Here is an 18,009-nt window from a genome sequence, read left to right as displayed (position 1 = left end):
CAGCCAGCAATCTGAACAATGAATAATAGCTCCTTTCAGTAATGTGCCCCGTATTGCATCTAGAACAAATTACACGATACATCTTTACAATCTCGAACAACGTTTTGAATGCCCATCTCACTTTTACAATCGCAGTAATTGTATATCATTGTTATACCTCTAAACTAAAGAACATTATACATTTTTAGAACGTGGCCAGTGAGACGTAATTAAACTGTAGCTAATTCTCTTCTCTCTCTCTGTCTCTCAAGTTTTTATTGCTCACAGCCAGATGGTATTCTCATTGTTTTCTCGGATCGTCTCTTTCTCTAGAGTGTTCAACAGCAGCTATTTTGATATATAAGAACAAAAAATCAATAATTAAACTCCACTCCCGTCATTCCTACCTATGTTATAAAATAAAACATTTAATTTAAGCTATAATGTCTCTTGTGCACTGACAAGATATCTGTTACTCTGATGGAAAAATACATGCACATTACAACTGAAACTCAGTAATCTTTACCAGAAGAAGAACAACTCACGCCGTAAAATGTTGCCTCACAATAGTTTAGATTTTCACTTCATTGTGTTTTAAGGACCAAAGTGATTTCTGTTGGAATTCTACATATGACAGACCTGGGTACGAATTTTTGTCAAACCCAATCCAGCGTGACTGACATAACATATTTACCTGCAGTGTAACTCTTTGGTTAATTCCCAAGGTAAAAATCAAATTCTGTGTGGCACTGAGAATGGGGTGAGCATTCACAGGGCTGACTCAACTTCTCCACTAACCAGGCAATTGGTCATTAAGCAAATACTGGACTTAGGGTCCATTTTCCTCACTCAGCCTATAGTGTAAGACTTTTTACGAATTTTTTGGCAAAACTAATAAATAAATCAACGTAGATCTTTTTGTACATTGTCTATTGACTCTTGGACAACATTTTCTAATTTTTTAAGAAGAAATTCAGGCATCATGAAACCCCCCCCCCCCCCCCCCCCATCGGAGGAGTTAAAGTTGCCCTGTCCATCTGAAGTGTGTCCATGACGGAAGTCCTGCAGTCTGCAAATCTTATTTGAAATAAGAAAACTAACAATTTTCTTAATTTTTAGGCTATTGTGCAGGAGGTAGTACCACAGTTTTCTGAAATATGATAAAATGAAAAACGGCAGACGCCTGAAACAAAGATGTGGTACTGAAGTATGTTTTTGGTCTGTATTCTGCAACAACTAATGAATAAATTAAAATAAAAAAGTAGGCCTATTACTACTTGAGGACATGCCTGAGGAGTAACTCACCAAGTTTCAGAAAGGTGAGCGTCTTAGATTCTTAATCAAAATGTCTTCGTCTCGGTTTCGAATCCCGCCGCTGCTTCAATTTTGATTAATAATCAGCATTGGCGGCCGAAGACTTCCTGCATAAAAAGTCACACTCATTCTGGCAAATGTCTTGTCAAAGAGGGCTGAGGAGCGGACAGAGGTACAGGGCACTTTCTTTTACTAGGGGTGGGAAACTGCCCCTAAAGGCGGAAGAATCAGCATAGATCAACGGCGTGAGGATGCAGAAGGCAATGGAAACCACTGCATTACAGACAAGTAACGTGTATCCACAGAACATGTGACCTGCAATTGAAGAAGTGTCATGATGATCTCTCCATTGGCAAAAGATTCCGGAATAGTCCCCCATTCTGATCTCTGGGAGGGGACTGCTAAGGGGGAGGTTACCATGAAAGAAAGATTGACTAATCAACGGAAGGATAACGTTCTACGAGTCGGGGCGTGGAATGTCAGAATCTTGAACGTGGTAGAGAAACTAGAAAATCTGAAAAGGGAAATGCAAAGGCTCAATCTAGATATAGTAGGGATCAGTTAAAAATGGTTCAAATAGCTCTGAGCACTATAGGACTTAACTTCTGAGGTCATCAGTCCCCTAGAACTTAGAACTACTTAAACCTAACTAACCTAACGACATCACACACATTCATGCCCGAGGCAGGATTCGAACCTGCGACCGTAGCGGTCGCGCGGTTCCAGACTGTAGCGCCTAGAACCGCTCGGCCACCCCGGCCGGCCTCAAATTAAGTCCAGTGTATTAGTTCGGCGCATAAGTTCGTAGGGTTTTTGCTTTGCATGTTGGTATTCCGGTTGCTATGGGTTTATTTATCGATTCCAATTTTTATTTGTAGTTCACTGTTGCTATTTCAGTTTACATATTGTCATCTTTGGATAGTGAGTGAAGCTCAGGGCGCTAAAGATATGCCAAGTGGAGAAACAGGAATATTTCCGACATATTCTTGTTTTAAAGTTCAATAGAGGGGTGACAGCTACGGAGGCAGCCAGAAGTATGAGATTAATGGCGTTGGACAGGGCACGACGAGAAAATGGTTTTCTCGTTTGAAGCAGGATCATTTTGATACTAGTTACTCTCCACGTTCAGGAAAAGACCTTCGAGGTATGATGTAGATCATTTAAACGCATTACTCTACGACGACCCACGTCAGTGTACTTAAAACTGGCGAATCGTTCGAAAATCCTGCTGCAATGGTTTTGAGGAGCATGACAGTGAACCCACGTGGATGTTTTGGCCCAATGTTTTGGCCCAAGTGGGACGCTATCGGAGGCCAGCCCCGTACCCACAAACCCACTGCCGTGATTTACGGGAAGTGTGTGACTTGTGCGAATGCATCTGGTGCCACAAACCTCTGGAATCAAGTACTCCTCGAATCTGTGCCACACAGATACTCTGCCGAATTGCGTTCCAGAAGTGGACCAACACACTTTTAAGTAGGTGGTCATAATACACTACTGGCCATTAAAATTGCTACACCACGAAGACGACGTGCTACAGACGCGAAATTTAACCAACAGGAAGAAGATGCTGTGATATGCAAATGATTAGCTTTTCAGAGCATTCACACAATGTTGGCGGCGGTGGCGACACCTACAACGTGCTGACATGAGGAAAGTTTCCAACCGATTTCTCATACACAAACAGCAGTCTACCGGCGTTGCCTGGTGAAACGTTATTGTGATGCCTCGTGTAAGGAGGAGAAACGCGTACCATCACGTTTCCGACTTTGATAAAAGTCGGATTGTAGCGTATCGCGATTGCGGTTTATCGTATCGCGACATTGCTGCTCGCGTTGGTCGAGATCCAATAACTGTTAGCAGAATATGGAATCGGTGGGTTCAGGAGGGTAATACGGAACGCCGTGCTTGATCCCAACGGCCTCGTATCACTTGCAGTCGAGATGACAGGAATCTTATCCGCATGGCTGTAACGGATCGTGCAGCCACGTCTCGATCCCTGAGTCAACAGATGGGGACGTTTACAAGACAACAACCATCTGCACGAACAGTTCGACGACGTTTGCAGCAGCATGGACTATCAGCTCCGAGTCCATGGCTGAGGTTACCCTTGACGCTGCATCAGAGACAGGAGCGCGATGGTGTACTCAACGACGAACCTGGGTGCACGAATGGCAAAATGTCATTTTTTAGGATGAATCCAGGTTCTGTTTAGAGCATCATGATGGTCGCATCCGTGTTTGACGACATTGCGGTAAACGCACATTGGAAGCGTGTATTCGTCATCGTCATACTGGCGTATCACCCGGCGTGATGGTATGGGGTGCCATTGGTTACACGTCTCGGTCACCTCTTGTTCGCATTGACGGCATTTTGAACAGTGGACGTTACATTTCAGATGTGTTACGACCCGTAGCTCTACCCTTCATTCGATCCCTTCGAAACCCTACATTTCAGCAGGGCAATGCACGACCGCGTGTTGCAGGTCTTGTACGGGGTTTTCTGGATACAGAAAATGTTCGACTGCTGCCCTGGCCAGCACATTCTCCAGATCTCTCACCAATTGAAAACGTCTGGTCAATGGTGGGCGAGCAACTGGCTCGTCACAATACGCCAGTCGCTACTCTTGATGAACTGTGGTATCGTGTTGAAGCTGCATGGGCAGCTGTACCTGTACAGGCCATGCAAGCTCTGACTCAATGCCCAGGCGTGTCAAGGCCGTTATTGCGGCCAGAGGTGGTTGTTCTGGGTACTGATTCCCCTGGATCTATGCACCTAAACTGCGTGAAAATGTAATGACACGTCAGTTCTAGTATAATATATTTGTCCGATGAATACCCGTTTATCATGTGCATTTCTTCTTGGTGTAACAATTTTAATGGCCAGTAGTGTATTTTGGCTCATCAGCGTAAAAGTCGTGACAGTAAATTTACACACGACTTGAGGTGTCCTCATTGAAGGACAAGAAAAATTCATTTGTGTGATTGCGTTTTGCCATCTAGTCATTGCGTGGCAGTGTAAGGCGTGTCAGAGCTGCTGAGGCGTGCGTCACAGAGACGAGCGACGCAGTCGTCTCGTCCAGGGAGCCTCAGCTGAAGCCCCGTTTGTTCGCAGACGCTGAACGAGTGCGGCACCGAGATGGTGGAGGTGCTGTCCGAAGCGGCGCAGCAGTGCAGCGTCATCGAGTTCCGAGAGGCGTGCGCGCTCTACACGACCGAGGTGATCGGCTCGCTGGCCTTCGGCGTCAAGCTGAACTGCCAGCGGAACCCCGACTGCGACTTCCGGCGCTGGGCGAGGGCGCTCTTCCGCCCACAGCCACCCCAGATCGAGCGAGTCCTTATGGAAACGTTTGCCCCGCACATCTGGAAACTCCTCACGTAAGCCACGCACGTGCACGACGGCGGCGCTTTTTACATTTTTGCGTTGTTAGTTTTCCAACAGGCTTGATGCAATCTGCCATGACTTCCTCTCTTGCATCCAACTCTTCATCTCATTGCAGCTCTTACACGGAACGCAATTCGTTGCCCTACCGGTTTTACCCTTTGCAACTCCCTTCTAGTACCATGCAAGTAATTGCGTTGTGCCTTAACACGTGCCCTACCATCCTATGTCTTCTTCCAGCCAGCTTCCAGTCAGCGTTTGCCACAAATTCCTTTCTTTGGCGCTTCTACAGAGAACCATTTCTTGTCTTATAAGTCCAATTAATTTCATTATCGCTCTATAACACCCTGTAACGAAGCAAGGCTGCCCACTGCTATCCTGTTTTGGTTTTACACTCCTTTAGTAACTTAGTTATGCAATTAACTTTTTTTTTCATTTTCACTACTCAGATTCTGAGTACAGATTCTGCGGCCTTCAGCCTCACAGCACAGAATTCAGAAATAGTTTAAATAAAATTCCCCTAGTAAAAGCTATTATTTCAGTACATCGTAATGTCTATTCTGAAAGTAATGAGCTAATTAGTTTTATTGGAAATGCATCCTATTAAAAGTTATGAACAGTGACATATTGTGCAATACATATTAAGTAAAATTCGAATGAGTTAATAGATCGAATTTAGCTATAAGACTGCATCCAAAAGAAAGCCTAAATTTTACTGATTCCAGCAAAGTGTTTAAATTAACCTGAAATCTATTAGTTAAATAGATATTAAGACTTGAAATCTGTAGCCTGTATGACTTTCAGTGCCAATTGTGGCCAAACTACTGAATAATTCCGAGATCTGTTTTGATACTTTTGCCAACTATATTTTTCTACGTAAAATGACTCCAGTCTCAACTTTGTAAGTGCATTAATTAAGAATTAAGTAAATTTGAATAAGTAAAAATTATTGTTCAAGAGGGCTGCCATGGTTATAAGTCGGGAATTCCCACTGCAGATGCATAAGTTAGTTCTACGTATTTAAATTGATACAGCTCACTCATGTTATTTAAATAATAAAACCCAATAGTTACCTTCAAAACCAATTACAAAGGATCATTTTAACCCTGGGAATTTATAAACTATAATAATTAACAGAAATAGTCAAATATTCAAGCACTCGTCTATATAAGGTCCGAGCTGGTGCAGTTCTCAGTTAGTTCTCGGTCAGACTCTCATGGAGCAAAAGTGCGGCAAGTCGGAGCCGGAATGTGATGTGATAATACTTGAAACAGAAGCTTAACTTTTCCGGTCGGTACCAAAAACGTGCAATTGTATTCGGCTTTGAGCATTTAACGCGTATTGTGAACATTTTTAAAGACTGGAAGTTTTTGACCTACCTAATGTGACTATTATTAAGTTTAAGAGGCCTGGTCACATGAATATTGTGTATGTGAGTGATAACAAATAAATCGCACTGTGGTTGTCATAAGTGTTCAACAATGAATACGGTCTAGACTTTTGGTTTTGGAAAACGTAATCTAGGATCCCGGCTTCTTAATTGCAGTGTGATTTAGGTGAGACGGACGCAGATACCGAGAAGACAATATTGAATAAGCAAAGAAAGGTAGGTCGGGAACACTACGCACTATCTACTGGGTGACATGAACTTTAAGTGGCACTAATACAAGGATTCAGCCCGGCACGTTTCAACCCCAACTCAATTTGCTTTTCTTTCCATTTTTCCCACAGTCCATGATTTATTTCCATACAATGCTGGAACTACATCATCTGACAAATCCTTAATTTTCTTTTCTCTTCTTCTCTAAACTACTTTTACCAGCAGCCTGGATACATATACTATTAAGCTGATTATGTGATAGTCTTATATTCCTCTGCCGTTGTCATCTTCAGAATTGTGAGGATCATACTCTGCCACAAGTTTCGGACACTAAGCTAAATAGTCGTTTGGTTCCCACTTCAGCCACAGATTTCAAAAACACCGAAGGAATGTTATTTATGCCTCCTGCCTTGCTTGCTTGCAAGTCTTCCAAAGCTCTGCCAAATTCTGACGATAACACTGGATCTCCTGTGTCTACCAAATCTACAACCACAGCACTAGCGTTAAGTAAACCCTGAAAGTTGCATCTTGCTACCCCAGCATCATTTCACAGTATGGCAGTTAGGTATGTGAGGTAGTGGCGTTCTTACCCCGACCTGCGCACTTCGCCCACCACCTCGGCAGCAAAGCAGTGCCTGGTCATGGCAGACTCATGATCAACAGCAGCCGGCCGCTGTGGCCGAGCGATTCTAGGCGCTTCAGTCTGGAACCGCGCGACCGCTACGGTCGCAGGTTCAAATCCTGCCTCAGGCATGGATGTGTGTGATGTCCTTAGCTTAGTTAGGTTTAAGTAGTTCTAAGTTCTAGGGGACTGATGATCTCAGCTGTTAAGTCCCATAGTGCTCAGAGGCATTTGAACCATTTTTGATCAACAGCAGGAGGGAGGGTTGGGGATATATATCACCACGTCCAGCAGAAGACAGGAAAATTTCTTCAAACCCAGCGTCAATGTGCAGACAGTCAACTACAGGTGCTACCATACAGGCAGGAGGTGGTACTGTTACCTATGTCAAGACATCACTACGGCATCACCAAATCCATCTGCCGGAGTTAGTCACACCAACCAAAGGGGTGGCTGTCAACACCACTGCCGGAATATAGTCTTTGTCGTGGACACCGGCCACATGAGGACTGCTCCAAGAGGCAGACTTCGACCCCCTGCTCGCCGTGGTGTTGGGGGAGGGGGTGGGGACTTTTTATTGCGGTCGATTTCAACACAAAGAGCACGGAATGGAATTCTCGCCAGTGGCCGTCGTTTTTCTCGCGCTGTACAACGAAACGGCGCTGTCACCCTGGGATCATTCGACCCCACCAGCTATCTCAGCAGAGGCCTGCCAGACATGCTCTACATTGCTTGCAAATGATAGAGCACAGCAATCAGTCGTCCTTTTCTTTCAGGTTTTATTAAGGAAATCTAGTTTTCGGCTGGTTCCTAGCCATTATCAATGCACTAATTCATTGTATCAATGCATGTCCTAGTACATCAGTCCCCTGTTGTGTGGGCTTCTGCCACAGTTCGTTCAAGACTACTCATTCGTAGTATCAATGCATGTCACAGTACGTCCATCCCCTGTTGTTCGGGCTTCTGTTACACACTACTCTTGAATGAAATGACCCCAGACAACAGGGGACTGACGTACTAGGACATGCATTGAAATCATGAAATAGTGCACTGATAAAGGCTAGGCACTAGCCAAAATCTAGATTTGCCTGAAAGAAAAGGATGGCTGTTTGCTGGCCTCTATAATTTGAAAGTCATATCACAGTCGTTAACTGCACCCACATTCCTAATGGAAGGTAACTTGATGCTCTACATTGTCCTCCAGTGGGTTGTAGGGCAATTCAAATCTGCCATGACGCAAAACGTCCTGTCATTGAATCACGCCCCTTTCAATTTCGACGTGGACGTCATCGGTGCAAAGCTGTCAGCTAGCTGTCCAAACTACCGAAACATGGACGGCGAGCGCTCGACTTACCTCACTCCTGATAAAGTCGGGGCCGACGCATTACTAGCCTCTCTCAACTGCAGAACACTGAGCAGCACAAGAGTCGCGAGACTTCTCAAGCCAACTCCCGCCCCACATGCTGGCGGCGTTCACCGAGAAGGACCGGCTGTTCCCTGACTGGCAGCCCACCCACCAATCAGACACGAAACGCTGCCTCAGCCGCGTGTAGCAGGAGGTGCAAGTGGCCGTTGAAGAGCACAGGGACTGAAACTGGTCAGATCTTGTGTGCACAGACAATCCTAATGACAGCAGCACATGGCGAGTTATCAAAAGTTTTTTGTGTCACCAGCAGCGCATCCCACCACTGCAGGTCTGCCAAGATTTCATCTGCGAGCCAGATGCCAAGGCCAGCGTGCTGGTCGACACATTTGTGGCCAACTTCAAGCCAGTGAAGGAGAATCACCTCCGTCGAGTGGAAGGGCGCCTGCCCGCATTTTTGGCATCCAGGGCAGAGACAGACATCATTCAACTGAACGCAGACGAAGAAGTAGCTCTGCGACTCTGGCCACTGGAACTCCAGGAGGAGACAGTGGTGGGGACAAAAACCACCTACTGAAGAACCGTTCACCAGGGATCCATCAGCCATTAACCGATATCTTCAGTAAGATACATCCACATAGAAGCATGTGGAAGTAGTGGTTATCTCAAAAACCTACAAGGAAAACATCAGGCAGCCAGCTACAGTCTCATCAGCTTCCTCCTGCCCATCAAGAATGTGCTCGAGAGTCTGTACATGAAGAGGCGCATACAGCACATCAATCAAGAGGGTATCATACCAGACAAACAGTTTAGATTTCGGAGTGACCACTCCACCTCTCACCAGCTGCTGCTGCTGATGGAACCGGCGATAATGGCGCTGGAAACAAGTGAGTACCTAAGTACCTTGGAGATGTGCTTCTCGACGCATCCAGGGCATTTGGCTCCATATGGCACGACGGCTTTGTGTGCAAGCTCTTTGAACTCGGGATACTGACGTCACATTGGGTCTTTCTTTGGTCCTACCTCACTGGAAGGGCCTTCCATGTGAGAAGTCGAGTCATCCTCCAGTCGGCTCCTCCTGGAACTGGGTAGCCAACAACATCACATACCGACAACACGTTGGCCAGACCTGCTGAGAGAATAATTTTCTCTGTAGCTGCCTGAAGACAATTCACTTCCGCATCACCAGACGCCACTCCTTGTGCGAGAGTAGTTTTGTCCGCAGAAACTGAGGACAAGCAACTCACCATCCGGCAAGTCAGGTAATCATGATATCACAACGTGAGGTGTAGCAGAAATAACATGCTAATGTTTAACCTGCGCACAAGCCGAGCAAGGTATGCTCGACAGATAAGCGACCAGAAGACAGTCAGTCATCAGGGCCGCCTGAAGATGGCAACCAGGCACTTTTCCGAAATACCGCACCATTTGGACGACGCCGCCTGGCTGAATATCCAGATCATTTCAAAAAAACCATATTACTGTTTGTTATATAAAACTGGCAACAACTAGAAATTAGCTAATACTACTCGATATCATTCGACTTCTATCGTTTGTACAAATCCTGGCATACAATTCACTGAGTGCCTTCTTATATCACACGATACAGTGCAATTGCGTCAGAAAACAATAGTGTTACTGCACTGTTATAGCCTAATCCTAAGTCTGGGGAGTAAGACAGATTAAGAATAGTCTGTTTCTATTGTTCAAAATCACCCCATAGAAATATCACTATTTTCAGTTTAGACGATGTATCAGTCTAGGAAGGGATTTTCTTTTCACATTCTTCACTCTTGTCACATTCTTCACGGTACCGGTTTCAAAACTAGTTTCAGCATATTTTCATTTATTTTTCAGATACAAAGCAGGTAGGAGGGACATTTTCAAATTCTTCGATGACATGGCAAAGGAAACGCTACAGCAGCGCCTGAAGAGTGGTACAAAAAGAAACGACTTCATGGACCTGTTCACTCAACTACACACCAAGGGCTCCGTCGATGGGGAGAAGAATGAAGGCGAGGGATGGAGTGAGTACTGATTGTCTGTTTGCAAATGTGCTGTTGCTACTTAAAAGATGTTGTCCCCATTTCATAATTTACGTAAGCTTAGTAAGATTTCTTAAACCAATGTGATACAAATCGTTACTGTTTACGTCCTGCAAAGAATATTTAGATTTCATCACAACGAGGTGGGGCACTGGTTTTTGGAAATATCTAGAAAACTACAAATCGGAACTACAAAAAGTTGAAATAAAAGTTATTCGTCTCTAAGGGGACATCCAATGACGCTGAACTCGACACTCCTGCCCGACACCCAGGGAGCCGGAGGGGCGTTAACTTTGAAATCTTAAATAGGAACCCGCATTATTTTTGCGGGTTCGGATTCTCCGGGAAATTTACGTAACTTTTGACTTTTGAATTTAACATTTTTTTCGTTGCGTGACAGATGGTACTGTAATCGACAAAAATCAAAATGGACTAAAAACCAATAAAAAATTATAATATCTTAAGAAATATCCCGGGTGATCAAAAAGTCAGTATAAATTTGAAAACTTAATAAACCACGGAATAATGTAGATAGAGAGGTAAAAATTGACACACATACTTGGAATGACATGGGGTTTTATGAGAACAAAAAAAAAAAAAAAAAAAAAATGTCCGACAGATGGCACTGGACAGCAAAACGTCAGTAACTGCTCATGACAATCGTGTATAAAAGGAGCTGTAATGAGATAGAGAATCAGATGCGCCAGCAGTAGCAGCGTGTTGACGGTACCTGAAAAGGCGCTTTAAGTGAAGCTGTGTTATCAGAATGGGGACTGTGCTAGTTCAGCGTTACGATCCTATCGCCATAGGAACGGGATTCGAACGGGTAAAGGTCCGTTGACAAATGCAGCTGTGGCGAGAATGATTTCGCAGTTCGAAGCCACGGGTTGTTTAGACGATAGACCCCGCAGTGGCCGACCAAGCACAAGGCGTAATGCTGCAGAGACAGTTCAGGAAGGAGACTGTAGCGGGTTCGTCTATGCACGGGAAAGTCAGCGCTCGTGCAGTCGCTCGTCGCACCGGCATTCCATACACTACTGTTTGGTTGGCACTGAGGCGTACCCTCCTACGCTATCCGTACAAAATCCATCGGCATCTTGAACTGTTACCTGACGATTTAGTGAAGCGGAGGGCATTTGCGGTGTGTGCGTTTCAAAAGATCACGGAAGATGACGATTGGTTGAGTAACGTGTTGTGGACCGATGAAGCTCATTTCACGCTCCGAGGGTCTGTCAACGCCCACAACTGCAGAATTTGGGCTACCGAAAATCCTAGAACTGTCGTGGAAACTCCATTGCACGACGAGAAAGTCACGGATTAGGTTAGATTTACCACATCTACCGTTATCGGGCCTTTTTTCTTACAGGAAATGCGTGATTCTGGTTTTGTAACTGCTACCGTGACGCGTGAGAGGTACGCCGATATGTTACAGAATCGCATCATCCCCAGCCTGGCTGATAAACACCTGCTGGAACGTACGATGTTTATGCAGGATGGCGCTCCACCCCATATTGCTAGACGCGTGAAAGATCTCTTGCGCTCGTCGTTTGGTGATGATCGTGTGCTCAGCCGCCACTTTCGTCATGCTTGGCCTCCCATGTCCCCAGATCTCAGTCCGTGCGATTATTGGCTTTGGGGTTACCTGACGTCGCAAGTGTATCGTGATCGACCGGCATCTTTAGGGACGCTGAAAGACAATATCGGACGCCAATGCCTCACCATAACTCCGGACATCCTATACAGTGCTGTTAACAATATTATTCCTCGACTACAGCTATTTTTGAGGAATGATGGTGGACATATTGAGTATTTCCTGTAAAGAACATCATCTTTGCTTTGTCTTACTTTGTTATGCTAATTATTGCTATTCTGATCAGATGAAGTGCCATCTGTCGGACATTTTTTGAACTATAGTTTTTTTTTTGTTCTAATAGAACCCCATGTCATTCCAAGCATGTGTGTCAATTTGTACCTCTCTGTTTACATTATTCCGTGATTTATTCAATTTTCAAATTTATACTGACTTTTTGATCACCCAGTACATCAGATAAGGATCCCAATATGTTATGAAAGCGGTTATTCTAAAATCTTTAATGAAAAACCTGTTTTAATAGCAATCAAATTTGATTCTCCAGAATATAATACCTTACTTAGTCTGGTGTACTGTCTGTCGCATTTGTTACTAAGATGGAAAGCAGTTGGACCAATTTGCTGGTTTATTCAATGAATTAGAAACTACTTTCAGAATTACCCAGGAACTGTGAAATAAATTACACCAGTAATATGGACAAAGTAATACATTATATTCTGGAGAATCAAGTTTTTTTGCTATAAGAACCGATTTCTCATTAAATTTTTTAGAATAACGGCCTTTCTGATCTCCTGGGTTCCTAAACTGACGCGTATTTCTTGGGGTATTATCATTTTTCAGCGCTTGTAACCCATTTAGATTTTTATCTGCTATAGCGCGGTCCATCACCCAACGAGAAAATATTATCTACAAAAGTTACGTATTTTTTCGCGGAGAAACCGAATCCGCTATAAAAAAAAATGGGGGTTCCTATCTAAGACTTCCCTCTAGTCTCCTGAGGGTGGGGTAGCGGGGGGAGGAGAATTTGATGTCACTGTATGTCTCCCTAAGAGAGCACTCCGTCTCATCATAAATCTCGTACCCTTCATCAGGCCACAAGTGGGACATCAGGACCATCCGACCGCCGTATCATCCTCAGCTGAAGATGCGGATAGGAGGGGCGTGTGCTCAGCACGTCGTTATGATGGTTCTCTTTGACTGGAGTCGCTACTATTCAGTCGAGTAGCTCCTCAATTTGCATCACGAGGCTGAATGCACCCCGAAAAATGGCAACAGCGCACGGCGCCCCGGATGGTCACCCATCCAACTGCCGGCCACGCCCAACAGCGCTTAACTTCGGTGATCTGACGGGAACCGGTGTATCCATTAAGGCAAGGCAGTTGCCCTCTCAGTTCGAGACGAACTGCTTTTATTCCAACTTCTTTTTAAAATCAGATTTGTAGTTTTCCAGATGTTTCACAAAACAGTTTTAAATGCAGATATCGACATTTAGGAAACTTTTTACATACGTATTACATATGTTTAAAAAAGTGCTGCATATTTTGAGACGTGGTACTAGTCATCAAAACAAGAATAACTAGCTCATTAGAACTGGGTCTGGAAACTTTCTGATATCTGAACGCTTGTTCATAGGAGGAGCTCAAAGTGACGTCCATCCATGGCAATGCATCAGTCTGTCCTTCAGCGAATGGACTCATGCACTTCCTGTAGTTAAGGCAATTGTTGTACACGTTGGCATGTAGTGAAATTGCGGTCCTGTACGGAAGGGGCGGTCAGGAATTAGGCTCGAGAGCATTTAAATGGCAGTGTAGTCGCAGTGCATACGATTTGATTTTATATTTCACATTTATCAACAACACAGATCAAATTTTAAATATTATTTAATTATTATTGGCGCGCTGAAGACATAAAATTTTTATGTGGTACAAACTGTCGGCATACGGACAAACGCAGTCAGTTTCATTGATTTTTGCACTCAGGTTGCCACGTTATTGTGACTTATTTAGCTTCATAATAGAAAAATGTTTTTGACACACATAAGCAGATCGAAATATTCTATCAAGTTTCCAACCTCGTTAGTCTTCCTGATGGAAGCAATGTAGAGGTGCTGGACAGTTTTAACCTAGAAGAAGTTGCCTTTTAAACGGGAACTACATTGCAGATCAATCGTTTCCATTGGCACACACACACAGGTTGTGGTGTGCGTACTGTAAGACCTTCGGTACACACACCATCAGATTAGTTGACTTGTCACTCTAACGAGGTAGGCGAGTGTCAGCAATATGTCTCATGATCTTATCGTTGCGTGTTTATCTTCGGCCGTTAGGTCAGACGATAGAAATGCCACTTGCACACTTAGAGTAGCAGATTGACGGTGACCAACTTTAAACAGAACTTGATTAATTTTCACACACATTTATTAAAATAATAACAAGCATAAACCTTACTTAACTTGATTCTGGATGCTATTTACAACTGACAATCTGAAGTTCCTTTGGTCTTGGTACGTTAATCTTATTCTCACATATCTCTGATACTTGACAAAGTGTCTATACATTTATCTTCATGGCTATGTACAGGAATATGTTAATCTTATTAGGTGCAGACTGAAACTTGACTATAGACTGGCATAGACAAATGGAGACTGGTACAGACTGGTGCAGATAAATGCAGACCGGTGTAGACTAGTGCAGACAAATGCAGACTGACTAATCGGAAGTCTGTACACTCATTATAATACCTCGCGCGTTCAGGTATCACTGCGCTAGTGTGATCTGCAAGGAGAAATGGTTCTATGTTAGCAGCAATCTCATTGCCTGCGTTACATATTAATCCGCGGATCGGCGGAAGCAGAATTTGGTCCGTCTCTAAGGCAGCGCCATCTCGTAGTGCGGAAACGGACGAGCACAGCGCCTGCACTGTTGTGCTTAGCGGGGCGCCCTCTAGTGGGAAAGTTGTGTACGAGCTGACTACGCGGAACTATGTACACAACACAGGTGCAATTTCAAATGAACCGACAAGCGGTCTCGTAAACACCTCAAAACAGATGTAAGATTGGCCTTCCCCTCAAAACGTTTAGAAGACTAAACTTATAATTCTTTCAAGGCCATACTGAATTCTTCAAAACTCGCATATTCGTTAAGAACAGTGCGATTAGGGAAATGGGTGGTGCGTTTTGTCAGGCGATTTTATTTTTAAATGCGCCACCATCAAATGAGAAATAGATTGCTCCATATCTCGCAATTTATTACTGTGAGCAGCGTGCAGTCAAGTCCATGAAAAATGCGAGGTCCGCAATCCATTCCGGACGCTCTAATTTTGTTTTTTGCTCTCTTTTTCCCTTCGTAAAATTTAACAATAAGGAGTTTTACACTGAAGCCCCAAGGAAACTAGTACAGGCATGCGTATTCAAATACAGAGATATGTAAACAGGCAGATTACGGCGCTGCGGTCGTTAACGCCTATATAAGACAATTGTCTAGCGCGGTAGTTAGATCGGTTACTGCTGCTACAATGGTAGGTTACCAACTGTTGTTAGATCGGTTACTGCTGCTACAATGGCGGGTTGCTAAAATTTAAGATTGAATATGGTGTTATAGTCGGCGCACGAGCGATGGGACACAGCACTCCGACGTAGCAATTCCCGTGCGACCATTTCACGAGTGTACAGTAAATATCAGGAATCTGGTAAAACATCAGAACTCCGACATCACTGTGACCGGAAAAAGATCTTGCAAGAACGAGACCAACGACGACTGAAGAGAATCGTTCATTGTGACAGAAGTGCAATCCTTCCGCAAATTGCTGCAGATTTCAATGCTGGGCCATCAACAAGCGCTGTACTGTCCAGCCGTACCGTGGCTTTTGAGCGGTTTCTCACGCTCGTTTAGACATATGCTAGGCTGGTTCCCACTTTTCGTATCATACAAGCGGAGACGATCACTTATACTAAAGTTACCGAAACGGAAGATCACGTCACCGTGGATAGAAAACAGATTGATTATTCCTCATATTTAGTTACTTCCACGTGGATTTGGTTAAATTCGCCAAAAAAAAAAAAAAAAGTTGGAAATGCACGCTTAACTAGAGTTCACCCGCTAACCCACTCATTTCTTGGCTATTGTTGGCTGTCAAAATATTACGGAAAGCTTGCTCGGCACAAAAAATCACTGCAAAAGCAGTTTCTTTCTCTCTTTTTCTATCAGAGGGGGAGAGGGGTTGTTAAGGCTCAATGCTTCTTTTGTCAAATTCACATTATTTTCATTTTCCTGTTTTTGAACACTAGCTGAAAAAACGCGGCAGTCCTTCGTTATTCATTTTGGCGCTTTTTTCAGGAACGACAACAAAAAAATGAAATGTGTTTGTAGTGAAGTATCGAAAATACTTCATTTCTACGTATCACGTAAACATTTTTGAAATTATGAGACAGTCGTAAAAAGAAATATGCGTATTGTAGAAATTTAACAAATGTATAACTACAGTATCCAATTTAAGGAACACGACTCCGGACAGTTGCTGTTCGCTGAGCACAGATGCTTCGCGTAGCTACAACGCGATTTTGTAAACGTCTCAGTGGCGGCGCCTCTTGGCTCTATAGGCTGCTACCGTTTTCGCCCCCAGCCGTTTGTGCTTCGTGGTTGAAAGCTGTCAAAAGCGCTGTCAGGTGTCAGGGATTTCTTTAATTTGACTCGACTGTAGAGTGCCTTACAAGTAAAGAATAAATTCATTAAAACTTCATGCATGATAGGGCAACTTTTCACGCATCTCAGTTTTTATGACGTCATATCTCTCGAACTATGTGTTCTTGTAGCCACATTCAGCGGTCTGTGAAACATGTTGCGAATAGTAATAGTAGCAAATGAGTAATAAATTTAAACGTCAAGCATGATGCGGCAGTTTTTCATGCATCTCAGTGTTTATGGCGTCATATCTTCTAAACTCTATTAGGTAGATGCTTATGGCGATTGTTTCCCGACAGCAAAGAATATGTGTACCAAATCTGGCCGAAATCGTTCCAGTGATTTAGGAAGCCACACACACACACACACACACAAATTTTTATAATGTGTATGCATTTAACGGTTTCTTCTAATAGTGTGGGCAGTCTTTGACAGCCAAAGAAATATGTCGTTTTCCATGACAATAATTATTAGATACAGAGTATCTAGCTATGCCAGTTTGGCACAAGCTGTGGAGCTACCTGGGTATAATTTGGACTGAAATTCTGTATTTACTATTAAAAGCAGTCTTGATCACGATTTATTTATCAATGTGACCGGTTTCGACCACTACCGTGGTCATCTTCAGACCATTGAGTAGGAACCTCTTTCTGTTGGTGATTCTTCAACAGAAAGAGGTTCCTACTCAATGGTCTGAAGATGACCACAGTAGTGGTCGAAACCGGTCACATTGATAAATAAATCGTGATCAAGACTGCTTTTAATAGTAAATATTTGTAAGACATTGATCACTGCCTTTCAAAAGTAATTAAATTCTGTAGCTCTTTCAACCGCTTTGATCTAGGATTCGACTTCAAATAACCGTCTGGCCATTAAGGCTGACATTTCTTATGGTTCTGCTACATCACTTCAGATGAATCTCACCAACAAGGATTCTTTCTAACTCCCTCATCCTACCTCTACCCTTGTCTCCATGTCCTGAAATGGACACTGGTATGAATTAAAACCTAACAAAATCAAATCCATTCTAAGCTAAGAAAATTTGATTCTGTATTATATTTATTCTTTCTAGGACATTCCTAAAGCTGTTGCTAAGCAGCAACGGTAGAGCTTACTCTTTTAGATATTAACTACGAATAACTTCGATTTACGAAATTTTGTAGAACTGACGGAGGACGAAGTGGCAGCGCAGGCCTTCCTGTTCTACACCGCCGGCTTCGAGACGTCGTCGACAACGATGAGCTTCGCCACTTACGAGCTGGCAGTCAACCCGGACATCCAGGAGCAGGCGCAGAACGAGATAGACTCCGTACTCGCCGAGAGTGGGGCCGTCACGTACGACGCTCTCAGCAACATGAAGTACCTGGACAAAGTCTTGGCAGGTACGCTCTCAGTCCTTTGTAGCTGTCTCACTGTAGCACCGCAATCAAGAGGT

General features: G+C 43.8%; 1 protein-coding gene and 1 pseudogene across 1 annotated transcript in view; one reads left to right on the top strand and one right to left on the bottom strand.

Annotated features, from left to right (window-relative positions):
- Positions 1-18,009, top strand: part of LOC126484746 (probable cytochrome P450 6a14) — a 75,224-nt gene that overhangs the window by 35,921 nt on the left and 21,294 nt on the right. The window contains exons 3-5 of the mRNA XM_050108340.1: positions 4,408-4,670; positions 10,117-10,286; positions 17,738-17,956. Coding sequence (XP_049964297.1) covers positions 4,408-4,670; positions 10,117-10,286; positions 17,738-17,956 — 652 coding nt within the window. The remainder of the gene's footprint in view (positions 1-4,407; positions 4,671-10,116; positions 10,287-17,737; positions 17,957-18,009) is intronic.
- On the bottom strand, positions 13,162-13,279 carry LOC126485831 (5S ribosomal RNA; annotated as a pseudogene).

The sequence above is a fragment of the Schistocerca serialis genome, chromosome 6, assembly GCF_023864345.2.
Source record: "Schistocerca serialis cubense isolate TAMUIC-IGC-003099 chromosome 6, iqSchSeri2.2, whole genome shotgun sequence".
NCBI classification, from domain to species: domain Eukaryota; kingdom Metazoa; phylum Arthropoda; class Insecta; order Orthoptera; family Acrididae; genus Schistocerca; species Schistocerca serialis.
The sequence above is the reverse complement of the archived record's forward strand: the minus strand, read 5'-3'. Positions and strand labels throughout refer to the sequence as shown.